General features: G+C 31.9%; 1 protein-coding gene across 1 annotated transcript; it reads left to right on the top strand.

Moving 5' to 3' along the window:
- The first annotated feature begins 102 nt into the window (after window positions 1-102).
- On the top strand, window positions 103-20,442 carry LOC110110801 (protein THYLAKOID FORMATION1, chloroplastic-like). Its single transcript, XM_020842434.2, has 5 exons — window positions 103-436; window positions 4,739-5,009; window positions 15,461-15,677; window positions 19,560-19,675; window positions 20,099-20,442. Exons 1-5 carry the CDS (start codon window positions 268-270, stop codon window positions 20,190-20,192), a joined length of 867 nt encoding a protein of 288 aa, XP_020698093.1. The 5' UTR covers window positions 103-267; the 3' UTR covers window positions 20,193-20,442.
- Window positions 20,443-27,206: the final 6,764 nt, after the last annotated feature.

The following is a 27,206-nucleotide window of genomic DNA, read 5'->3' as shown; positions in this document are numbered from 1 at the left end:
GGCGGTCGCTTCAAATTCCAGGTGTCGGATCCTTAATGGTCTCCATCACTTTCCTGAGAACGGATATTTCCTTTTTCCGAAATACGGGATAAGACCCTTCTTTGTGGCCTCTCTCTGATTCTGCTCTCCCCACTTTTTACCTCCCCTGCGAAATGCAATTTCTGCGGCATTTCTTGTCGGCGGCGAGAATTATCGAGACCTAAAAACTTTTTTTTTTTTTTTGAAACTTCACTCTCCTTCTGAGGTTTGAGAGAAACCGTAACACTAATGGCGGCCATCCCTTCTGTCTCCTTCCCTGCTTTGGGGCAAGTTTCTTGGATGAAACCGGGTCTCTTCTCGACTCGCTTCTCGGTGTCTCCTCGATTCAGAGGGTTTAGGTTCACAACTTCTATTTCGAGTTCCCAAGCGATTGTTTTCAGCGCTGCGGCTCCGTCCGGTTAGATCTTTTACTTTTATAGTCGCCTCTTCATTCTTGCTGCCGCGATCATGTTTGTCTTATCGGTGGACTGTTTGATTTATCTTATGAAGAAGAAATAATGCAATTTTTTTTTTTATTTCTTATTTGCTGTCTCTCCAATGAGAAGTGGTTGATGCTAATTGTGTTATCGCAAATAAATTTAGTTCTTTGTTGCACTACAAAATTACCATATTTAGGTCACTTTGAGAATGACATAATGTCGATTGCTTTTAGTCATTATAATAGTCAAATAAGTCTCTCTTTCTCAAGCTGATTTGAATTAAGATTCTAGCTTTTTGACTCAAATTTGGCTCGTGGATCACAGTCTTAGAACCGACCGAGATCCTCTCAGATCAAGAATCGGGTCAAGAAAGATTTTAGTGCTTTGAATTATCAAAAACATGGAAAGCGAGAGAAATATAGGAAGAGAGACCACTAAAGGTAGGAGAGAGAGAGAGAAGGGTGTGTACTTGGCAGGCTGAACGCTATTGTGTTTCTTTTAGGTGAACTTAGCAGGGTTTGATATATTAGATCTTTTGCTTCATAAGGTTGCTTTGTTTGTGGTTGAGGAGCCCATATGCAATGATGGTTGTGGGGCTTTTGCCATCAAAGATGGAGAGTTGAGCGTGAAGGTCTCTTTTATATATGGCAAAATCAGGAAAGAGATTGTGTTGATTGATGACGAGTCTGCCACCGAGTAAGTGGCTCAGTGGGTATTAATGAAAGGAGCTATTCTTGGCATTGAACTTGTCATTGCCCAGGGAAAGATGGATTTTGAAGAGACTGGACATATTTCACCTTTTGATGATGTTGCAGCATAAAGGGTTGAGGTTCCTTCCTCTGAGCCATCAATTCCTTCCTCAAAGGAGGAGAGCAGGGAGGTAGATTTCCATTAAGAGAACCCCATCACTTAACTAAGACAAGATCAAGTGAAGTTGAATACATCTGGAATATATTGTTGGGCCTTCTGAGATCTACTGGGTGAAACAATTGGAAATGCAAAATTGCATGGAGGCCTTAGAAGACTGCTTCGTAATGGCATTGGAAAGATTATCAGACCAAGAGCTTCTCTTCTGATAGTAGTAGGACGTGAACACTCAATTGACTAAGTAAAAGGAAGAGGTATAAGAGATCCAATAACAAGCCTTAAAAGTGAGCTAGCCTTTAATTTCATAAATAAATTTTATTTGTAGGCTATTCATTACATTAATGAAACTATTATTATAGTGTTAAATTTGAAAACGTCCAACTCCCTTGATGTAGTTTAGACCATGTTGTGTCCTATTATCCTTGATGTGTGTCCATAGAGGTCTTAGATCATTTTATTTAATTTTTCGATGCCCGATAAATATTTTGTGAATATTTTAAAGTTGATTGCGATATAATAACTATATTTTGAATCACTGGAGGAAAAATGAGATTACCTTTTCTCTTCTTGTGGGGCTGTACTTCCTCAAGTTCTAGTATTTTTAGGATGAAGAAGAATTTATGATTATTTTAACAGTGATGGGTATTTTCATAACTTGACCTAAATATAGGGTTTAATATCTAGTTTCAAGGTCTCAAGGTTTTACACCCTTCATTCAACTTATCTCCACACTTGAAGTAAGTGTGAAAACAAGCAGCGCCTCTCTATCAATGGCAACTTATGAGATTGTCAACATGTAACACTTAATTGTTAAATGTGCATTATCTTGTGCATCTTTGACATCACTAGATTCATTACACAAGTTATATTTTATGGGGCTCGACCTCTAGCTCTCCATGTTGATCATTAATGCCACTCATCGGTGTTTATGGAGTTTCTTACAGGGATAACTGTTCCTGTAATTACCAATCTTGCAATATGTAAAACATATGAGGTTGCTATGCTTAGAGCTAGCAGCTCAAATCATGGATTTTCCATTAGAATCAATAAACTCCTTAGGAGTTGAAATAAAGGATTGACTAGGCTTTTTGATATAGCATATCATCTAGACCAAGAAAATTAAACTTGAAGCCTAATTTTAAGAACCAAGGCTAAAGACCAATTAAAAGGAAAAAAAAAAAAAACCTTAACTAAAAGACCCCAATAAATAACCCAAAATTTAGAATATTTCAAATGTAATTTGTATTATTTTTATTTTACAGTTTTATTTTTCCACATAGGAGCATATTTGATTGGCCATAACATGTTTTGGATTGGAGGAAGCATTACAAAAACTAGTGATTAGAATTCCACCTTCATTAATGTCCTTCTCTTTCTATTTTTTCGCTCCAACATGAGTTGTAATGGGTTGTCAAAGATTCATGTAAAATGGCTATGAATATGGCTGTTATGAAATGGAAAATATTTAGCTTTTGTTTAGTAAAATTACTTTGGAGAAACTCTCTCTTTGCCTGGTGCTTTATAGCCTAATTTTTGCCAGTTTTTGGTGATAATGATATTTATTTTTGTGCTCTTTAATCTTATTTGCTACTTTTCTCAATATCTACTCTAAATCTTCTTCACATCTTTCTCAACAACTAACCTTTTCTGAAGACTAGCTATCCACCTTTTAAGCCCACAAAACCACACGCTAAATCCCACCTTTAGGCTCTTGGTCAAGCCTAGGTTGAAAACCACTTGGTCTTGTTCTCCACACTTCGATAAGGTCTTAAACCCCTCTAAATTTCACCAATTAGTCCAAATCATAAGTTTACGTCTTAACCCAATCCTCTACCATCATTTCCCTATATTTATATCACTTAAAACGCATTCCCAAAAGAGATTTTTCAAATCAGACTAAACTAGCTTAGTTTGGACCAATCTTTCTTCCTTCTACCATACCTCTCTATAGGCCATACCACATGGATCCGATTGAACTAGGTATAGGAGGATCACATATTGCGTCACCTTCTCATTGACTAAATCTCAGTACCATCCATCTAGGTGGAAGTGATCTGGACGTACACCAGCATGCTATTCTATTGGCATATGGCTTGAGTCTCTTATACTGATATTCAATTATTGAACTTACTGTTCTTGTTCAACTTTTATTTGTAATCTTAGATGGTTATTTGGAACAAGCATATTGCTTATTACAACTTCAAAAATCATGATCGTGCTCATAAAATTTTTAGAAACAAGAAGAGCATCAGATACTTTTATTACTTTTCTCACCTACATTAAGGCTTCATTTGGGATGACTTTTTTATTGCTTCTTAAAGCATTTTTTTTGTAAAAAATTAAAATTTATGTAATGAGAAGCTGCTTTAAGAAGCAGTAAGAAAACTGTCCCAAACGAAGCCTAAATGTGCTCACGTTGCTTTCATGATACCTATATTTCATTTAAACTTTTCCTAAATGGAAAGATGAAACTTGACCTCCTAACATAATGTCAGAATCTTATGCGCTGCTTTGGAGGATGTTTTTTGTGGCCTTAATACAAGAGAACATGATTTGAAGATGGCCCAATTAGGCCACTGTAAGCTAGAAAACTAAAGACACCGCACAACCCATCTATATTTCACCACAGTTGACTAAAATTTCAGCTCATAATGAATTTAAGTACCCTTAAAAACAACAATAATATCTTATACTCTCATGATAGGATGTCTGTGATATACTTGATGGTGGTACGAGGTGATATTTTCATTCTTAATCAAGTTGTATGTTCTTCTGAGCAGTTGTTTTTAAGGTAGGATAATGAATTACTGAAAATGGACTTTTAGCACCGTTAAAACAAACAACAATTGCTTTTGAATAATTCATCTTTTATTAGAAGACTGTTTTGTTGACAGCAAACTCATTGTAGTATAGGTAAATTCCTGGAAGTTGGCCATCTTTACCTTGCAAAGATTTTTGAAGAGAATGAGCAATGAGTTAATGCAAAGAAGTCCACCTGACACCAACTGTACAACGAACTATACATAGGAAAGTTGTTTTGCATGTAATCAATTCAAATCACAATCTTTTTAGCCAACCAAACATCGGTAATGCCTTTAGATAGAAGGAATTCCATACTTCAGTATAACTGCAGCTAGAAAAGCCCATTATTGTCACGAATTGCAGACTGTAACTTTTAAGGAGGCCCGATCTTGCCGATTTTTATCGTATTTAACACATTTTGTGTACATCTTGGGCCTTTCTCTGCCAAGTTTTCAGCTTCATGGGAGAATTGAACTAAAAGTATGCAGTGGTTGTTTTGTGACATTGCCTTTACAATGCATCACTGGATTTTTTTCTACATGTATTTTTTGCACTTGTTTTTTATTCTCCTTATTTCAGCTTATACAGGTTTTAAACTTGCTTTATCACAGGTGTTCCTCCTACTGTTGCTGAAACAAAATACAACTTCCTGAAGTCATACAAGCGACCTATCCCCAGCATATACAATAATGTATTGCAAGAGCTTCTTGTGCAACAACATTTATTGAGGTACAAGAGAAACTATCAATATGATGCTGTCTTTGCGCTTGGCTTTGTCACAGTCTTTGAACAACTGATGGAAGGGTATCCTAGCGGCGAGGATCGAGATGCTATTTTCAGAGCCTATATTGAAGCCCTTAGGGAGGATCCGGAGCAATACAGGTTTTGATTTAAGTTTTATTTTAGATCACTGTTTTTTATTTGTAATTGTTATCCAACACATGATGCATAGCTTGTGCAGGATTTAGTTTGTATAATTTCTAATGTGTTTTGCTGTCTATTAAAAATTTCACATTTACAAAAGGATGCCTCTTTGTCTTGCTTTTGGTCAAACAAACCAAAAAACCTTTTTTTAGTGCCCGATAAGCTTCTAATATATTTGATATATTGGTAACTTTCTATGCACAAGTTAAGGGCATTGTTTTATCAATTTAATAATAAGCACATAAATTGGTTCTCTAGCAAAACAACATAAACGGATTGGCAATCCTTCGAAAATATGATCATAGATAAACAAAATAAGCTTGATGCTAGAGCTGGATGTAGAAGTTGATGCAGTAGTAGGCATTTATGAAAGTTATTCTATTATTTTCAAGATTATTATGGTATTTTTTAGATTATTTCTAGGATTCTCTTTAGCTTTAATGTACTTAATTTTTAGAATCGTCCTCTTTCTAAATTAAATGATCGCATTTTTAGTACTTATCATAGGTTTATTTTTTAAATGTGTTTATTTTATATGTAATTCTATTTCTATAAGCAGGGACGATAATAATTATATTTGGATTATCCTGCACTTCAACTTACAAGAACTCCTTGTCTCAGTGGAAATTGAGCTTCTGATTACTCCCCTTCTCTCCCTTTCCTTCCCAAGACTCTCTCTCTTGCCATGATATGCTATTCTTATAAATCCCTCTATTTTATTATGAGATTTCTCTTCGATGCATGCATCTTGAGGCTTATTGCATGGGTTTTTCTCTCCGAAAGTGATTCCCAAGGATCCAATACCTCTTTAGAGGTTGAATTGAAGAAAGGATAAAGTAATTCCTAAGGAAAATTTGAGAAGTCAAATCTAATATGAGATGCAGAAAATTATGCACTAAGCACAAATAGCGAACTCTTAATTGAATTTTTGGCAATTATTTTCCACTATTGATGAAAAAAGTTCAATTTAAACTAAAATTTAATGGGATTTTACAAGAAAAATAATAGAAAATCATAGCTAAGAAATTTCAGCAACTAATTGAAATTCACAAACACGTTGAAAACTAAGGTGAATCAAATTTAAGTAAAACCAACCACATGATCAATCTAATAACAAAATTTTGAACAAGGAAGTAGTAAGAAATAATTCACTAAAAAAATTAAAGTAAGCCTCTTGCTTGTATAATGCCTTAATATCTCCTGGAAATCTTCAAGTCTCTTACTTTATCATGGAATTAAATCTTTAAAGTTGAAGAAATAACACATCCCATTAGAAATTTTTTTCAAATGCCAGTTTATCATTTTCTAAATTCATCAAGATTTTATTTATAATCACAAAGTGCTTTGAAATTTCTTTTCCGTTGGTCACCATAGAAAAAAAAAAAAAACTGAAGATGAATTGATCGCCAAAGTTGCGAGAGTTTGGAAGTAAAAGAAGACATCCCACCAGATTTCAATAACAGTAGCATGAATATCACCAAAGCTTATAGATGGTGAAGCTAAAACTCAAATAGAATAACAGAAAAATTGCCACAATAAGCAAAGATGACCGTCAAACTTTTGTTTGAGATGGGTTTCTCCCAATAATTGTATGAACAACAATCCAAAACTCCATTGCTAGAAAAGAATAAAGAAGGTTACAAAAGGGATCATAGAACCTACAAGAGAATGCCAATCAATTTGAAATTATTGTAGGCAGGTGCCACAAAAGCTGTTGAAGGACACCCAATTGTCGCCAAAACATAGTCGATGAAAAAACTGCAACCCAATCATTAGAAGAGGAAGCCTATATAACTGAAGGCTATGTAGCAATAACGAACCACAAAGAGAACCTAGATGCCATAGAGCAATGGAGGAGAATACACATCAATGCTATTTGACTTGGAGAAATTTAGCTATGATGAATTATTTAGCTGATATTTATCAAATATACAAATAAAGCAATCTATGAATATCACTTATATACCTATCTTTTCATATTATAAGGTATTTTTTGTATTCATCATAAGTAGCGGATGTGATTTCATCATAATTAATAACTTTAGGAATGAGATTATCATAAATGTTTGGGTATTGTGCAAATTTTGTGTTAGATGTGATCCTAAAGGAGGAAAAGAGAGAAGAATTCAAGGCCTTGGTTAATGCTTCATGATATAAAGTTAAAACACATATATTAAAAAGTAGACTAATACCACAATTTTTTTGGATTTTTAACTTGCAAGCATTCATCCCAATGCATTTTATGATTTTATTAGTCTTTTTTTTTCTTTTCTAGCAATTAATTTCTTAGTGGTTCATGTAGAAAAGTTTCTATATTTTGTATGGATAATTACTCTATCACCATATTTCAGCTCCGCATATCATATTTTCATATCTAGAATAAGGATAATTGTCATAGCTAACAAGAAGTTTCTTCAGAATACTTTCAAGAAAATTATGGATATTATTACTATAAGATGTTAAATTTCTTATATTCTTTCTAATAGATTGTCGTAACTTATTTCAAAAGGTGCATATGAAGAAAAACCTAAAATTTATATTTATTTGTTTCCATAATTTCTTCTTATGTTAGACAAATAAAAAAAATATGTTTGATTTAAGTGAGATTATATGGACGAACAATCTTATTAAAAGAAAATAACTCAATTGATTTAAAAAATGATTGTGTGAATTATGCTTCTTTAGATTCAATGAAATAAATGGAATTTTAATTTTCATATTTTCATTAATAAATATTTTAAAATATTGGGATTTAATTTCTTAATAAGATTTATTTTATGATTTGCAAATTATTAAACTAATAATAAAAAAGAAATCAATATTAATTTGATTTATAATTGTAGAAAAAAAATCATTAAATAACTCATTTCGAGTCACATTAGTAGATAATTCAATTGGTTTATCAATTTCAATATGTAATAGTTTCCCAATCTTAAAATCATAGATAGATTTAGCTTTTAAACCATCTCATGCTCAAATTCAGTTTAGATTTAGATTTGGACTATTCCTAATTTTTTGTTTAAATTTAAGTATATGGTAGATTTTGTTGTAAATTCAACAACAACAACAACATCAAGCCTTTGTCCCACTATATGGAGTCGGTACATCAATTATTTTTCTCTATTGTGTCATGTTTAGAATCAAATTCTCATTTAAATTTAATAAAAAAATGATAATTTCTAATATTTTTCTAACCAAGTCTTTTTAGGTCTACCTCTTCCTTAACATAGGCCAAATCTAATGCATCTATTATCCTAGCCAGGTCATCAGAAGACTGACGTTTTATGTGACCAAATCATATAAGGCAACTCTCTCTAATCTCATTTGCCACTAGTGCTAATCCAAACCTCATCTCTGCAACACTTAACTTAATTGTATGCTTTTCTTTTAATGGCCAACATTTTGCGCTATAAAATATTGCATGTCTCACCACCATCTTATAGAATTTTCCCTTAAGTTTGAGGGGTACTTTTCTATCACTCAACATGTCTGATGCATTCATCCACTTCAACCATCCAATTTGAATTCTACTAATAATACCTCATCTATTTCACCATCACTCTGAATAAAAAACCTAAGATATCTAAAGCATGTACTCTTATTAATGACTTGATCGCCCAAAGTCACAATCCCCCCATTAGATCTATTACTACTAAAATTATACGCCATGTATTTGATTTTAGATCTACTCAAATGAAAACTTTTAAACTCTAAGGTTGACCTTCATAATTCAAGTTTACCTTCAACTCTCTTTTTAGTTTTATCAACAACAAGATTACAAGAATATCATCAACAAAAAGCATACACCAGGGTACATCCTCTTGCAAATATCTAGTAAGAACATCCCTCTGTTAAATTTGTGTTGAAATTAACAGAAGAAGCCCGCAAACCTAGCATTTATTGTGCCTCCATCTCCTTGTGGATTTCGGGATTAATGTTAGGAATTATTCGTTCATGGCTATATTATTTGCGTTGCATGTATTTATTTGCTTAACTATTTGAATGGGTTTAGAAAATTTTGCTATTAGCATCATCATGAAAGTTTCTCCTGTGCCTTAATCATGTTGATAACGAGAACCACACTCAGACCATCCAAATGAAAATTACATGCAATAAGGCATAATTAGAAATGAATTTTAATTTCTTCATGAAAATTATATCACTTTGGCTTATTAAACTTATTAAAGTGAAGAACAAGGTCCTTGAAAATCCTAGACAATAGCATTACTCTAACTTCATCAATCTAGAGCATGTTAATCCATACATTGTTCTCACATAGGTGCAAATGATATTAAATGTGTTATTGGATTGAATCAAATCCTAAATTTTGTAGTATGGTTTATGAGGCATCAAAAGAAAGGAGATAATATGAATTGTATCAAGCATCTAAATTGTCAAATCAAAATGAGATGGAGGAGAAAGAAAGGGGTAGGTGTTCGGTGGGATAGTAACGGAGGTCAGCTACTACCAACTATTAGTTTGGATGGGAACAATAACATTTTTCCAATAACATGTGCAGTTGTAAAAAATGATCAAAAAGTAGTTGGGAAATGGGAATGGTTCCTAGAATTGTTGGCAGGAGATTTACACATTGTCGAAAATCAGATGAAATTCATTCATATTGGATAAACAAAAAGGTTTAGTTCCTGCATTTGAAAATATATTGCCAAATGTTACAAATGGGTTTTGTGTTCGTCATCTACACCAAAATTTTAAATTTGCGGGGTTCAAAGGTATTGCACTAAAAATACTTTATTGGTAGCTGCTAGTAATACTATAGTTAATCAATTTTCCTGTAACATGGAGTTGGCGAAACTGGATATAAATGCATACAAATGATTGACTAAGAAGCACCCATGAGAATGGTCGTGATCACATTTTTCATGCATCTTGAAGTGTGATTATGTTGCTTAATAACATATGTGAATGTTTCAATGCCATCATTCTTGAAGCAAGAGAGGAACCCATCATCTCCATGTTTGAGAGCTTCAAAAGTTTGGTAATGATCCAAATGCAACAGAAGGAGACATCATTAAGGTGGAAAGTTCTGCACTTCTGCCCAAGGATTCGTGAAGCACTTGCAAAGAATTTGCATGATGTTTGGGAGCTGCATTGGAGTGAAAGTTGATGATGACAATTACCAAATTACTACAATGCAAAGGGCGCAATATACCTTTGACTTGGATTCCATGTCTTTAGTTGTAGAAGATGGGGATTAAATTGCTTGCCCTGCCTTCGTGCATGTGCTGCAATAGATATAGGGGAATTTCTTCATGAGGGTTTGGTGCACAACTACTATACTGTGGACAATTATAGGAGAACTTATGAGTTTAACATTATGCCTATTAATGGTCATGATGAGTGGCCTAGAAAGCAAAATAGCATCTTCATTGCCGCCAAGATACAATAAAACTAAGAGGGCACCGTCCATCAAAGATGAGAAGAACAGTTATAGATGAGCAAGTAGATAACTCACAAAGAAAAAAGCTGAAGTAGGTCAACTGTAGCCCTCCATTGTATTAAATGTAAATAGAGTGATCACAGCAGTAGAAGTTGCTGCAAAAAAAAAAAGAAATCCTTCCTACTCAAACACTTCAATTAGAGGTTGACCTACAATACAATGTAATAATACTAGATGATTTGCATTTTCAGGAATTAAATTCAGGCAATATGAATGACTTAGTAAGTGAAGATATTGCACATTTACGTTTGATTTAAATTATTGGGTAATGAACTAACAATTTATTTTTTTTAAATGTGTTTCTTTGCTCTAGTCGACATATCTAGATAGAAATTGTAGCTTACTAACAAGACTAATGCTGAATGTGTGCACACAAGGATCATCAAACATAGGTTTGATGGTAAGTTAGTAAACATATTTTAATAAATACTCATGCAATTCAATGTTTATAACTACTAATTTTATAGGTCTATACATCCAAAAGAAAGAAGACTGGATAGATGAAGCTTAAAGGATAACATACATAATGAAGTTTTTTATATTAGCTTGTGTTTACACATTTTGAAAGACATCATCAAAGGACTTTTTTTATAACATGATTTTTTGAGTTTTATGGTGAATGATACTATCTTTATAAATGACTTTTAAGTTCCAATCATCTAATTATAATCCTTGAGTTGAGGTTTGATAATGAATGATTTTTATGTATCATCATCCCTACTTTCATTTTCCTTCAAATCTCAATAGTATTTGTTCTGCACCTTCAATTTATTTGAGATTGGTTCAACTTTATAATGACTATTTGATTATAACATGTTATATATTGGTTATTATATCTGTAATCTGATTGTTATTTCAAGAATGTGAAATGGAACACTCAATATTATTGAGATTAAAGAATAGAGCATAATAAACAATGAAATAGCCCTTATTATGTGGTAGATTAAAAAATATTAAAATAGATTTCATTCATATTAAAATATGATAAATAAGAGCAATGTTAGATTTTTCTAAAAAAATATTTTTTTTGCTCTTGTTATGTAGTAGATTAAATATATACTATAATTTATTAGATGATAAATAGAGAAATATAAATAATGTAATCTCATATCCACTTGTAATATCTAAAATACCTTTTAGATTTAACTTTGGAGTTAACTTCAACTCTTATTTTAGGCTTTGGAACTAAATTGACTCAATTTTTATTAATCGAGGGACTAAAATGAGGCAATACTAAACTTTGGGACTAAATTTGTCATTTATCAATACTCGAGGAACTATTTTGATTTTTCACTCCTCTATTTTCATTTAGGGTGCTAAGATCACTAAAGTCGATCGTATTTTCACAATCTTCAGAATATTTCACTTTTTGATCTAATATATCTCATTTATATTATCAAAATATCTCATTTATTTTTGTTGAATATGCTCTTATGATAAAATCACTTTTTGATTTTCATCTTTAATGTATTTCACTTAAACTAAATCCTTACTTCTATCTATTTGTTAGTAATTATAAAATCATTGGCTAGAGAAAAATCTAATATAATCCTACCACCTTAATTAGTCGCTCCAAACCCACAACCATCCTTAATGCTTTTAAAATCTTCTATCTCTCTATCAACATGTCCATTTATATCTCCTCCAATAATTTTTTTTTTCAAGAGGTATCTTTTGAATTAATTCATCTAAGTCATTCTACAATTTTAATTTTTAACACATATTCAAATCTACTTCAGGAGTATAAGCACTTATGATATTAATAATATTAGCATCAACAATAATCATTGAAGCTATAATTCTATTTCAAATTCTATTAATTTTAGTCACATTATCCTTCAAACTCTTATCTATAATCACATCTACCCTATTTTTAGTACATCTCCTACCTGAATACCATTGTTTAAACCCGAAACTATTAATCTTTTTAGCTTTCTCTCTGACTCATTTAGTTCTCAAAATGCATAGAATATGTATCTTCCTATGAATCATAATATCTATTAATTCCATTAATTTGTCTCTAAGAGAATCTATATTTCAAGTTCCTATCATAATTCTATTTTCATGGACCAACTTCTTTGCCCACATATGTTCGTGATATGGGAACCCTTGCTTATTAACACTGCACCCGGGCGTTGGTGCGTGTTTAAATAAAATCACCTTTAAGATTCTTTTGTAAATAGAAATCTTTTTATGCATCTAATCCATCATTTTAAAAATATTTATGAATTCATGTTTCTTCATCAATCAAATTTAACTGTAAAATATTCTTTTGGTCCGTATTTAAAGACTTTAGATGAGATGCTAATTATTATTTTTAAAGTATTAACTAATGGTTCTATATTCCTAGCATGAAGATAATTATAATATTTCTAAGACTAATTTTGTATAAAGCCTCATCTATTATCTTTGGTATATTTTGCCTTAATTGTTAATTTATTTTTTGAAATTTAACTAAAATAGATACTGATAATAAAATAATCTCTAAGCAAATAAGATTAGTTGCAAAATTTTCAAATCTAAGAAATATTCAAAATCATTATAGTGATCTCATTTAAAGTTCCTAAAATAATCTTGAAGTTGATCACTATAATCAATAAATGGCCAATATTATTCTGTAAGTTTGTATTTATGTCTAGGTCTGTCAAAATAGCTCGTCATTAATGAATAGTTGTTCGACTCACTAAGAAGTTCGTGTTTGTCTCATTTGATAAGTGGTTGAGTTGATATTGAACATTTGTTTTGATCTCATTTTCTTAACTAGCTGAACACCAACAGAGTCTTTTTTTTTTTCATATTCGGCTTGTGATTGGCCTGAAACTCAAAATTATATATATATTAATTATATTAAATATTTTTTTTTTCAAATTTATTAAGTTGTTAATATATCAATACTTTATTTGTCTCATTTCATTGCTTATTTTCATTTATTCGAATTTGACTTTAATTCGAATGATCCAAACATGAGCATGTTGTTCAAGAACAATTTCAAGTGAGTCAATTTCAATCAAACAAAAATTTGAATGAGTTGAACATGAATACACAACGAGCTTGCTCAAATTCAACTTGTTTACACTTATATTCATATCAGCCCTAGTAGATTTTGTTTTAGCATCAACAAATTCCCAAAAAAATTTAGCAAGTTGCATTTCATTTTTATAAATTTTATTCTTTGGAAATCAAATATATTATATATTTTTAAAAAATCCTTTACATTATCCATCCAAGTTGAAAATAGCTTAGGATGATACTTATTACGAACCATAGAAATATATTTGTTAACCTTTTAATAGTTGAAAGTGTCTAGATTTATTATTTAATTGATTTTATTTAAATGGCATTTTTTATTGTGGTAGTAATTGACATTGATATTTGTCCTATATATATATATGTCCTATATTTAGTATTCATTATGATGCAATTAGGGTTTTAAATGAGCTACGTATGATAAACAAATTTATCCTCGAGTTTGGGTCGTCATTGTTTTTTTATTGTTTGTGTTCAATTTATGTTTTTTATTATTTTATTTATTCGTGAACATAAACGAACACAAACAAACATAACAATAAAAAATGGGATTTTCATAATTTTGAATTAAAAAAAAAAAAGAAAGAATTAAACTCAAGACCTCTCCATACAATGACAAGACATACAACTACTGCATTATGGTTTAATTTTTGCATTATTTTCACAAAATTTTATATCTATATATTGTATTTAATAATATATTTGAACAAACTTTAATAAGTTGTACACAAGCAAACAAAGCTTTATTTTGCGCTCAATTTGTTAAAAAATTAGTTCTAAACAAAATGTTTATGTTTGACTTGTTAGCTAATGAATGAACTGAGCACGAACTACTTAATCAATCAAATATTTGTTGTTCACAAACATCGAACATTGGATGAATTTTTAGGCTTTGATATTAAATTTAATGTAAGACATCTTAGGGTCTAAGATTTTTTGTACAATTAAAGCCTATTCAACAACAGTATCAAACTTTTATCCCACTACGTGAGGTCGACTACATAAATACTTTTTCTCCAATATCTCCTATTAAGAGCCAAATTCTCATTTAAATCTAATAAAAAAAGTCATTTTTAATGCTTTATAACCACGTCTTTTTAGGTCTAGTTCTACTTTTTAAACATAGGCTACATCTATTGACCGAGTCATCGGAAGACTGATGTTTCATGTGATCAAACCATCTAGATCGACTCTCTCTAATCTTATCTGCCACTGGAGCTACTCCAACCTTTTCACGTATATACTCGTTTATATTCATTTACAAAAACCTATTGAACATGCATGGAAAATTCACAAGTTACAAACTCTTAATCTTTGATAGTGATTTACTACTTACAATAAAAAAATAAAAAATATATGAAAAAAGCCTCATGCTTGTATAAGGATATAATAAATTTTGTAAGGAAAAGTTGAAGAATAGAATTCAACATAAGCATGAAAGAAAGTCTCATGCTTGTATAAGGATATAATTGCTTAGAAACCTTCGCTTGATCAAAAAATTGAATCATAGAAGTAGAAAGATTAGCACATTCAACTAAAATTTTATACAAATGCTGGTTAATTATTTTGTACATGATCTGATTCTTCTTTATAATCACAATTATATTGAAAATTTCTATCCACGGAATTACAGAAGAAGAAGAAGAATCTCGATTGGCTTATCTCCTGAAATATTTTTAATTACAAAGCATTGCTTTATTTTCTCAGCAGTTAATTTTGCAGTAAAATTTATCAGGAATTGAAAGGAACCGTGAAACAGAAAGCTTGTGCATATATCTTTTCTGCCTACTGTGACTTGACTGTTATATTATAGTATTGTTCATGTTTAAACACTCTTTAGTCACTCTATCTCCTTTCTGAATTTTTTCCCAAAGTTGTGTAGTTCTCCCAGGAGATAAACTACTCATTTTATCAACTACAGAAAGGATGCAAAGAAGCTGGAAGAGTGGTCTCGGTTACAAAATGCAAATTCTTTAATAGACTTTTCATCAAGAGACGGAGATGTTGAAAATATTCTGAAAGATATTTCCGAACGAGCCCAGGCTAAGGGAAACTTCAGTTATAGTCGATTCTTTGCAATTGGGCTATTTCGTCTCCTTGAACTAGCAAATGCCACAGAACCATCAGCATTGGAAAAGGTTTTTTTTTTTCTTTTTTGGTCTATGTGTTTCTCAGTTTATCTTATACGTCTGCTCGTGGAATGTTTGAAGCTCAGAATTCTGTTACCATTCTAAATTTAAAATTCTTTCCTGTTAATTTTGCTCCTTGAATGTTTGAAGCTCAGTTAAAGGAGCCTGTTAATCAACAATAACTGAAACCGGCGAGTAGGGGTGGGGAAAAAGAGTAAAGGGGATCAAGAAAGAACCACGAACTCGACTTATCTAAGTTGGTGGGTATTGCGCTATCTCCTTCCTCTCCAAGGATGCTCTCTCCACTAGAACTCACAAGTTCTCACAATGCTCCAAGCAAGAAAGCAAAATTCTCAAATAATCATTCATTAATCATAATAGAATAAAGTGGGGTTTTAAATAGCCTCCTACAACATGACTCGAAATAAAAGACACAAATGCCCTTTGGGCTTACATACGACAACTCCCATAAGAGGGGTACTACGGGAAAGAAAACACATAAGCAATTAAATAAAAATACAACGACTCTAAATGCCACATAAGCAAATAATAAGCTACATGAAAAATAAAATACATCAACGACTCAAAAATATAAAGACTCGATCGTGGCCGTAGATCATCAGCCGCGTTTCTGATAAACTCTCCATGATGATCTGATGTCCCCATGAATAACTCATATTTTCTTGTTTCTTATGTGTTTTTTGAAATTCGGATGGATCTTATTTTACTTTATTAATTCCATTGGCAATCAGGCTATGATGGTTCAAATTCATTCTACTAATGAGTTATTGATTTGTTATACATATAATTAATTTTCTTACCCCTGCGTTTGCCCAGACACGGAGGATCCTATCATGTTAAACAACTTGATTCAAGGAGATTGTCACTTCTAATTAATCTCCTCAGGAGGCTTTAATTTCTAATATCATAGATCCTGGAGGAAGAATCCTACATTGGTTTGAACTCAAGAGCCTAGTGGTTAGTTTTCTTAGGTTAGGTTAGCTTGCCTTGTAAAAAGGAAGGCAAAATAGGGAAACGGTGATTATGCGTGTAGCCTTAACTTAAGAAAAAGAAAGAAGATATTTTGGAATTTAAAGCTAGCAAATACATTTCATATGCATACTACTAGAAGAGTGAGAATGAGAAATGGAAGTAGCTACATCTTTGATGAAAATAATAATAATAATAATAATATATATATATATATGTGCGCGCGCGCGCATACTATAAATATTTAGCATATGTGATAATTTAGATATAATAACACTTCTGCAAACTCAAGGTGACATCAAAGATGACAATTTAGTCTGAAAACAATAATTGCTAGAGATAAGTAGTCGAATTTGTTACACAGGTTGCAAGTATTGTAAGAGAAGTGTGATCGATCTGTGAAGGAGAGCTGTGTGAATTAGACACAGTCAGCAATGAGATCTCTATCAGAAAACACATATAAGAACCTTAAATAAAGGCATCATTAGAGAGCTTGGATGGACTTATCAATAAAGAGCATCAATGAAGAGTATTGATAGATATCCATGTCATTGACAAAAGCCACCAATGCAATCATCGCTTGTGCGTAACGGACCTAGAAAATTTTGTCAAGGGGGCCCAAATTTATTATAACAATTTCACCTAATTCAATCAAAGATAAAATCCAAAGATTTCTAGTAGCATCTTCTTAATTGACTGAATAGATGCAAGCATACAAGTTTCTAAACCCCGGATTGTTAAGAACTCTTTAATGGATTTGGGTGAATAAACATCCCATAAATTATTTGAATTTCATTAATTTCCTTCATTTCCCTTCAATCCAAACAAAGTCCCAATTTACTGGCATTCAACTTGAAGAGATTCTAAAGTTTAAGAAGCACCGTAACTAAAGGGTGGTGTAATGTGGTTTTTTTTTGTTTGTTTCTTTTAGCTGGTTTAATCTTAGAAGTATTTATATTCTGGCAGGATATTTTATTCTTCTGGCTTTGTTGTTGATTGTTGTTCTATGAGAAAGTTTCCTACAAGCTCAGATTGTTTGATGATAACCTGTTTTGTAAAAGCAAGGTGAAGAAGGCATATTTGTGCCCTGTAAATACGGGAAAAGGGAATCCAAGCTTAAAAAAAAAATCTTGCTTTGATTTAGAATGAGAATAGTTTATCCTAAAAATATAGGCAGCTCTTGAAGGTTATCTTCCTTTAGTAATATTCCCACTTTCAGGAAACAAAACTATTGTTTAAACTAAAGCTTCAGTGATGACTTGAATGTGGAAGAGAAACAATGGAGAGGACGGAGAAATGATGAATAATACTAACCTAAAGGCTGAAGCAAATTTGTTCTAACATCTTTCCCCGGCAATGGCGAGGTCGACTTCCGCGTGCGTCTGGGCTCGAGGTTGAAGAGAGGAGGCGGACGTCTAGCAGGTCTATGCTCACGGCAGAGGAGGAGGTCTACTTCTGTAGGCATGTTGTGTGAGTCTGTGCTCAAGATCTATGGAAACATCTAATGAATTAGGGCAAAATAAATACTGTTTTTTTTAGAAGGGGCACGTGCCCCGCTAGCCCCTCCTGAATCTGCCCGTGCGCTTGTGAGAACATAGATTACAGATGTGAACTCAACTTATTAGAAATAAAGGTGTCTAAGTGTCTTAATAGTTGCTAACAATGATCAATAGGTAACATCTAATGAGATGTGGTGATAGTTGAATGAGGTGTGGCATTATTGGAGGTTGGCAACGACATGCATGCAACATCTTGTAGGTGGCTTAATCAAAGAGTGCAAATATGGGTTTTGCTATCATTGACAAGAAACAGAGAAGCCAATTTCCTTAATGTTCAATGATGATGTTTTAAATCAAAGATGATATTCTCTGGTTAATTGAACATTAAATATTCATAATTGCTAGACTTATGTTCACAGTGGTCATCCTTACCAACTAGTTAAAGCTCCATTCAAATTGAATCTTCAAAATTCGCAACCTAAATCGGTTATTAATAAATATTTTGATTATATCCGTTTTACCACGTCTTATCACGATACATCTCTTTTGTTAGCTTGTCTTTTCAACTGTGCTTTGAAGTTGGTTTAATTACTGATTCGTCACATTCAGGTTCTCTTCAATCAATAGGGCAAGACAAATGGAAGCTATCTAGCTTTTTGGTTAATAGTACTTGATCTTCTGGCTAACCTTTAGCAGTTATCCTTCGAAGGAGGCGCTCAGTACTTGCTTCATAGTATAGTCTTGAAAACTATTCGCATGTTGCTCCAAAAATGCTTTGAAACATCTAAGGCTAAGTTTGAGATGGTTTTTTTACTGTTTCTTAAAACAGTTTTTTTATTCAAAAATTAAATCTTTTTTACTAAAAAAATATTTTAAGAAACATTAACAAAGCCATCACAAACGAAGCCTAAATCGTAAATGTGTGATCTTTTGAAGGTCCTCCTCCTGTTCAGTTAGACAAATGTTTTGATTCCTTGGGCAAGGAAGGATAGTCTTGCTTAGTAAATGTACAGTTGTCTATTGATCGTCACATTTTTAAATTATGTATTTTATCATTAATTTTGTACACCCATATATTCATCTTAACATTTTTATTTCTATTTCACTAATTTGACTATGAACGATTCTTTTAATGCCTAACACTTGAATTTATGTAATATGGCTAATGTAGTTAAAAGAAATTTATAATATGCAGTTCTCTTTATCACATAATATATTTGATGCAATCCTCTATTTTAATCATCTAATTTTAACACTCAGAATTATATTTTCATATGTATCCTTATTTTTTTTGTTTAATACGTTTACTAACTGCCTGTATTTATATTCTTTATTCGATGCAACATTATAAATTCACTTGTTATTGTCGTTTGGCTTAAAGTAGGTTACTGCTTTTTGGCAGCTTTGTGCAGCTTTGAAGATAGACAAAAGAAGTGTTGATAGGGACCTTGATGTTTACCGCAACCTACTGTCTAAGTTGGTTCAGGCAAAAGAGCTTCTCAAGGAATATGTTGATAGGTAAGAGATCTCTATTGGCATGCATAAAAGAAGAGGAAAGCAACGAAACTTGTTAGATGGGCACGATTGAACTTTTGAACCGTCTACTTATCATCAAATGTTTCTTTGTGGTTCATTTTAAGATCTCTTAAGATATGAAAAAGAATTCTTGAGTCTATTATGTTTCTAACTTAATTTAGCATAGCAAACTTGAGTATAACATAGAAGAAAGTAGGATGGGTTAACTTTTAGTTAATTAGAACAATGGTTTTGAGTAGTTAACTTCTCTTTAATGCAAAGTGCTATATAATCCTTGAAACCATGAATGATGTTTTAACTAGTTCCTCTTTATACATCTTCATGTTGTGAAATCTGGTACAAATCATAGAGGCCTGGAATTATATTTGTTTTAGAGATTTAATAAAGAATAATACAATTTTGCAGGGAAAAGAAGAAAAGGGAAGAAAGGTCGGGATCTCAGAAAGCTAATGAAGCTATTACCAAATGTATAGGAGACTATCAATATGTAAGATGCTAACTCGTCCAAGTTAGCAACTTGCTCGAAGAAGCTGCAACCAAAAAGTAACTTTTGTAAGTCTTTTAAAGAGTACTCATGTCATGTTATGTTTGACATATTGCTTAATTATTATTATTTTTTTTAAGTAAAATGGGATTACAGTGACATAGTATTTCACTTTGATTATCTTCGTGCTTTTATTATATATATTTTTATGTTGTTTTCATTTGTAATATGTAAGATGATGAATCTAAAAGCATTAATTAGATTATCCAAAGTTCTAAAGATATTAGGAAATTGATATATGCAAATTATGCTCTTATTCCATGAAAAAGAGTTTAGTTTTTGAAAGAAACCAAATGATTAGTTCAGTCTCTTGTTGAGGCATACAAATTTTCAACCACAAAGATTGCCCATTTAAGATTAATAGCAGATTAGATCATTATGCCACTGGCATACGACAATTAGCAAATAATGTGATTCGGGCCTGCAATGGTCTGTGTTTGGTTTGCCTGCTTGTCAAAATATTGTAGCATTCAAAATAACAGATAAATAATGTTATTACATAATATATTTTGTTATATATATATATATATATATATATATATAGGTTGCCCACAGATAGAGGAGAAATTATTTTGTGCGGAGACCGGACACAAAACGTCTTTCAGAGATTAACCAGAATGTGTCACGTCAACGATACCGAGCCGCGGTACCGAGTAATATTGAGCGAAGGGGTGACTTGACGCATTCCGGTTGGTCTCTAGGCGGTGTTCGGTGTTTGCACATAATAATTAATCATGATAGAGTAACCATTCATAAGGACCATGAGAGAGAGAAAGAATGGTTGGTTTCTATAGAAATCTACCAATATAGCTATAATAATCACAGCAACATACCTAATGAAGGTTTTGTTTGAGATGATATTTTTGCTGCATTTTAAGATAACTTTTTAGTACAAAATTTTTGTATTAAAGAGCTGTTTTAAAAAGCAGTAGAAAAACTGTCCCAAATAAAGCCAATGTATAACAATTGAGGTAGAAAGCAATCCAGAGAGCTCTTCCCCTCTTCTCTGTAAGGGTATTGTTTTTGACAAAAGGTCTTTCTTATTTTAACAGGGAGAAGACATTAATGTTTTTAATAGTGGTTATATTTTTCCTTCATAAAGTGATAAAGGTTTTGAAGTTTCAACTTTAAAAAAAAAAAAAATGGGGGCAAAAGATTGTTTGCTTCTTCCTTACTAAAATTGGCAAAGTTATGTTTTTGTACTTTTTTCTCTTTAATTTGATTAATTTGTAATCTTTGCATACACTTTTCTTAATACTTGGTGGACTATTTTGATCTTTTTCTTTTTTATTGTGGGCGAAGATAAATCTTAACCAATCTTATAAATCTTAGCATCTTGTTTTATGCTTATTCTCTTCTTTTATTATTTTTATGGTCCATTATATTTTCTTTTAAAGTTGATGCTTCTATAATTTAAATTAGGCATGCTCTCTTTTATAACAATTGGTATCAAAGTATGAGTTTGAGGAGTACAATTTCAATAAAGTTAGAGATTGAGGTTTCATTTGGGACATTTTTTTGTTGCTTATTAAAACAGGTTTTTAGTAGAAAAATTAAAATTTTTATACTAAAAATTGTTTTAAGAAGCAACAAAAAAATTCTCCCAAATGAAGTCTTAGATATTTAATTTTTCGAAGAAATTTTAGCTTTCGGAGAATTATTTAGCGAGGTCTAAATATCACTCCCCTAAAGAAAAGATTGAAAAAAAAAAAAAATTGCTTATGAATATCCTGATACAAAAGTAGGCAGGATGGGCTTTACATTTATTGAGTTTGCATTGAAATTAGTGCTATATTTATAATATCAAAGGACTATATTAATCTCAGTACAAATTATTATGAAAACACTATTATCATATTTTTCTCACAATGTTTTTTCCAAGGCCTGGGCGGACTCAAAAAAAAAAAAAAAAAGTGCTTAATGGGCCTAAGCCCATTCCCGCATAGACGGGAAAAGCATTTTATTAGTACCTCCCAATCCATTTGCATGTCAACTATTATTTCTCGTATACAAAATAAAAAATATCTTTATTTTTTCCACTAAGCTATTTAAAATCATATGGAACTCAAGATTTCGTTTGGGGCGACTTTCTTTTTGCCTCTTAAAGCAACTTTCTAATATAAATTTTTTTATTTTTTTTACTAAAAAAGCTGCTTTATGAAGCAATACAAAAGCCGTCCCAAAAAAACCTCGATCTCTTATATTCTTCTTTCTTGTGCGGAAAGTCTTTCATAAACCCATTTCTCTTTTAATTTCTCATAAAATATCTTTGCTTATTTAAATATAAGACTCATTTTATTTATCTAAGCCCACTCTAATACATTATTCGCATCAGAATATCTTGATACAATATTTACACGAAATTTGTATGTAAGCTACTCACATAGAATATAAATACTCACCTCTCTTCCTTCATTTCAAAGTTCGCTGGGCAAATCCACCTCACTAGACTTTTACTCCAGAAAATTAGGAAAGCAATTCACTATTTATTATGAAATATTTCTTTTCATAGGCTTTTTTTAATAATTCAAATTTTATTTAGCTATATTTCTTATTATTTTCCAACAATTTTTATAATAAAATTCACATTAGAATGTCCTAGAATGTTGCCAGGAGGCTAAGCATTCCTAATTAATAAGATTACCACCATTAAGTAGGTAAGCTGAAAAAAAACAAACCTTCTATGCAGCGACAACAAGCTAGCTAGGAAGAATTTAATTCATCGGACCAATTTGGAAATCTCCTATCAAAATTGTTAATGATTAATTATGTGACAATAATGCCATAGAATAAACCCACCAAATTTAGTCAATAGGCCAGATGTCATTAGCACTAAACGGTATTAGCGAAGCCAAATTGCCTTGATTACGCACTAATTAAAACATAGGCCATTAGGTCAAACCGATATGGATTAATGCTGTAAGCATGACTTGATTATTGATCTAATATGTTTCTCTTTAATTTGTACTATGAAAAAATGTAGAGAAATTAAAGGGGGCATACGACTCTATATGGAGCTTAATTAACCTTTCTCCACCATTATATATTAGATAAAATATACTTAAGAATCATTTTGTTTTATTTCATTCACTTTATAGCTTGCTTTTAATATTTAGAAAATGTTAAAAATAATATATATTTTAAACTTGATAATAGTTTAATTTTATTCATTTCTCTTGAAAGATATATATAATAAATCAAAGGTTAATATAATCATTAAACAAGTTGATCATTTGACCTATGATTTGTAAGTAGAATGACATATTTTATTGAGAATAATATGATAATTTTATTATTAATTTTAATGACTATATATATTATCTTTTGTTGATTTATTATATATAGATATTAAAATAGTATGTTCTACCATTCTATATCAAATAGTTTTTAATGCAAATTTATACAAATGTCTTCAAATTAAAATAATAATAATAGTAAATTTTTGTCGTTTTCCAAAGAAAGGTTTGGGTCTAATTTTTCAATTTTATTTTGAAATATAGTTAAATTTATTACAAAATATGTTTGTTCACTATTTTTTATTATTTTATAATTATTTTATTTAAAAAGAGGCTAAAACGTGTCTAGGGAGTTTTTTAATAAATATTTAAATTTTAATAAACCAAATTGTAGGCCACATATATAGTCTTCCTCGAGGAGGATGAGTCTTGGGTTGCTGAGGTCTCAATTTGATCCCCCTCACTGGAGGCCTTACACATGGGTTGGAGTCTAACTAGAATTAGTTAGTGGTTAAAATTGGCTAATTAGTAGAATAATTAGTTTAAGTATATCTTGTAAGCTTATAATTATCTCAATTAGGAGGTGTGAGGTCATGATCAAAGTAAACTCCACATTCAAACACGCACATAAACCTCATCTCTTAATCATAAAGCGCCAAAATATGTTAAGAGGAATCAAGAGCAGAACCCCCTTAAGGTCAGGGGGCAGTTGCCCCCCATATATAAAAAAAATTTCTTTATTATATAGTTGTTTAGGTAATTTGTCATTCTCCATCTATTTTTTATTCTTTATTACAAGAGTTTTTAGGCAATTGATTCCCCTAAAACTTTTAAAATACTAATCATTAGACAATTGTCTCGCAACAAATGGTATAAAGTGATTTCATCATTTTATTTAATTTGAATTCCAAAAAAATCCTTAAAATCAAAATTTGTTTCAGGCATGCATTGCCTCTTGACCCCGCGACCTGACCGGTCAGATCGAACACCCCCTCTGAAAATTGAGGTTGATTCCGCCCCTGAGTAAAATCATCATTTTCTCGTGCATGATAAAATACAAGACCGTGAAAATTATTTTTAAATAATAAAATCAACTATCCATCTAGCATTACGTACAAATCAGCCAGCAGGAAGGCATAGATCGACCACTCGTTTGGGGATGAGATCTAGCTACACGCCATCGAACGCTTGATGATATCTTCTAATGGCCATGCATATGTAGTATGTGACGCACCGTTCATTAAACTGTGCGGTAATTTGGCTCAGGAATAAAACAATGGTAGGAGTTGTTACGTTCGTTGGCACCATACACGTACGTACATGAATGCAGAAGAAGAGTAGGCTGATATCAGCACGAAGAACAAAAAATAACTGGTCGAACTCGCTACGTGTCGTGATATATATCTGCTCTTAATATTTACTTTCTATATCTTTATATATAGTCCTGCGTGTAGTATTGCAGAGCCATGCGCATCTGATCGATATATAATATGTGGAAAGACTTCAATTGCTGAGTCTCTTTAGAATTTTCTATATCATGTGGGTCTCGGTCTTGCATGCATCAACCATAAATTAGAAAAATATTCTTAGATGCAAACAATGCAATTTTTTTTGTTTTGTTTTGTTCAGTTCTCACATGTCTGATAAGGATTTGGCGATGGGGGTCAACTAATTAATCGATGTGAATGAGGGGAATATAATTCTCTCTCTCACCTGCGGCAGGATGACTTTGTGCATCTAGACAAGATTGAGAGAAGGCTTAAAATTAATGAGAAGAAAGTGTACATAGGCCTAAGATATTCTACGAGGAGAATAGAGAAACAACATGATTAAAAGATGAGATAATTGAAAAAATATTTAAAAATTTAAGTGATCATTTAATGTGAGCTTGCATCTATTGCGTGGTGAGCAAAGAGAAAGTATTCGCTGTTCGAAAGAAAGTAAATTCATACTGTCAATTTATGAGTTCTAAGATTTATGATTGTCAGCCTAGTTATGATTATGTATGATAATTATGGATGATTATTGACGTTTTGTATATGCATGATGAGGGCAGATCAATGTTAATTCATTGCTGTCCACCGAGAGGCTTTATTGTTATTATTTAAGATAATGTTACCGTGAGCTGAATATTAGTCGAATGATAGAGTAGATCTAACAAAATTTTTTGTAAAGACTTTCTCCCATTTAAATATTTTTGAAGCTACGCTCCTCGAGTAACCAACCTTTCATTTTATGATAGGCAAAATTTTCATATAAATGGACTAATATTTTAAAAAAATGAGGATATAATTCAAAACAAAATGTATATTTTATTATGATGGATAAATTGAAAAGTATTACAAGATAAAATAGGATATTAAACATGATAATGGGTTTGCCAAATGTCAATCCTCAATTTTACTGGCTTTCTCAAGATCAGAACTCAGATAGCAAGTAGTTGGAGAGTTGGAGTGAGCACGGATTGCAGGTGCTGGGGAATGATCAAACAAGGTTTGTGTCTACAACCAGCTATAATCGTTCGAACTAAAAAATATTTCCTGCGGTTGAGCTAGTCAGGGTGGCAGGCGCTGATGAATATTTGTGGCTGCGGCCTGCGGGCTGAAAAATTTCTATCGTTCTGTGATTTTTTTTCTCTTTGCTAGGCAAACTACGGTTACAGGTGAAGAAATAACAAAAATGCCCTCACATAAGCACAAGTCCACCCCTGATAATACAAACAACTTGCTGCTATGGTTACATCTGAGTCAAATGATGATCACGAGTTTCATCTTGCAACCACAAATTTTAGGCCCGCTTTTCCTAAACCCTTTGTTTTTTTAAGAACTGACAATCTATCCTAAATGAATATAATCCTGAAGGAACCAGTTGCCTCCTTTCAACGCAAAATTAAGCGCATGAATCGTACATAGATACACAATGGATTGGACTTTATCGTTTGGTCTCCAACTTCAAACAAATTAACTAATTATCATAAGTAATCTTTTTCTTCAAGACATGAATGAGTTTTCAGTATGTTTTGAAATCTGTAAGCTTGAAAAGCTTTTTATTCGCTGTGTTTTGACTTTTGATCGAGGTGCAATCCTTATAACTATATAGAACTCGTCTTAATTATGTCGTTTTATGTTTGCATTGTGCTTATCTTAGTGCCACTTAATATAAATACAGGATATAATCGATCCTTAAGAAAAAAATTCAGAAGAGTCATTTGATCTTATACTCAATATGCCATTTTTATATGCTTCTCCACCTTTAGTCAACCGCTCTTGAAAATAACACTAAATGGCTACAGATTGCTGAAACTTGAATGAATGCAGCTCATATATATATAGAGTTTGTGAAACACTTGACAAAGACGGCCGAATGGCCATCGGAGCAAGCTTTTTGTATGGATTCATAAGGTATCGTCGTCTCCATTCCTATTTTCAAATAATAAAATATGTACTCGGGGTCCAATTAGTATCACTTTTGACTTTGAAAGAGAATAAAATAATTAGATGTGCGCAATAGTCAAAGTCAGCTACAATTGGCCTCTGGGCCTCGGGCGAAGCCGTGTAAGATCAGTTCTCGTCGGATGTTACTTCACCGGAACAAACGGAAAATAGTTTATTATAAACTCTTTTCGCATTTTCCGCCAGAATGTCTCGTTAAGTCTAAATGAGCAACATTTTTTTTTTTTTAGTTAAAACCCACTAGTAGGGGCCTACGCGTTAATAAAAAATCGGTTACAAGG

The sequence above is a fragment of the Dendrobium catenatum genome, unplaced genomic scaffold, assembly GCF_001605985.2.
Source record: "Dendrobium catenatum unplaced genomic scaffold, ASM160598v2 fragScaff_scaffold_633, whole genome shotgun sequence".
Classification (NCBI taxonomy): Eukaryota; Viridiplantae; Streptophyta; class Magnoliopsida; order Asparagales; family Orchidaceae; genus Dendrobium; species Dendrobium catenatum.
Note: the sequence above shows the minus strand (reverse complement) of the source record. Positions and strands in the feature narration are given on the sequence as shown.

Excerpts from the sequence above, each read along its gene's own strand:
- LOC110110801 (XM_020842434.2), top strand. The coding sequence starts at position 268 with ATGGCGGCCATCCCTTCTGTCTCCTTCCCTGCTTTGGGGCAAGTTTCT. Across the intron at positions 5,010-15,460 it reads GAGGATCCGGAGCAATACAG|AAAGGATGCAAAGAAGCTGG; the intron begins GTTTTGATTTAA and ends TATCAACTACAG. Across the intron at positions 19,676-20,098 it reads CTCAAGGAATATGTTGATAG|GGAAAAGAAGAAAAGGGAAG; the intron begins GTAAGAGATCTC and ends ACAATTTTGCAG.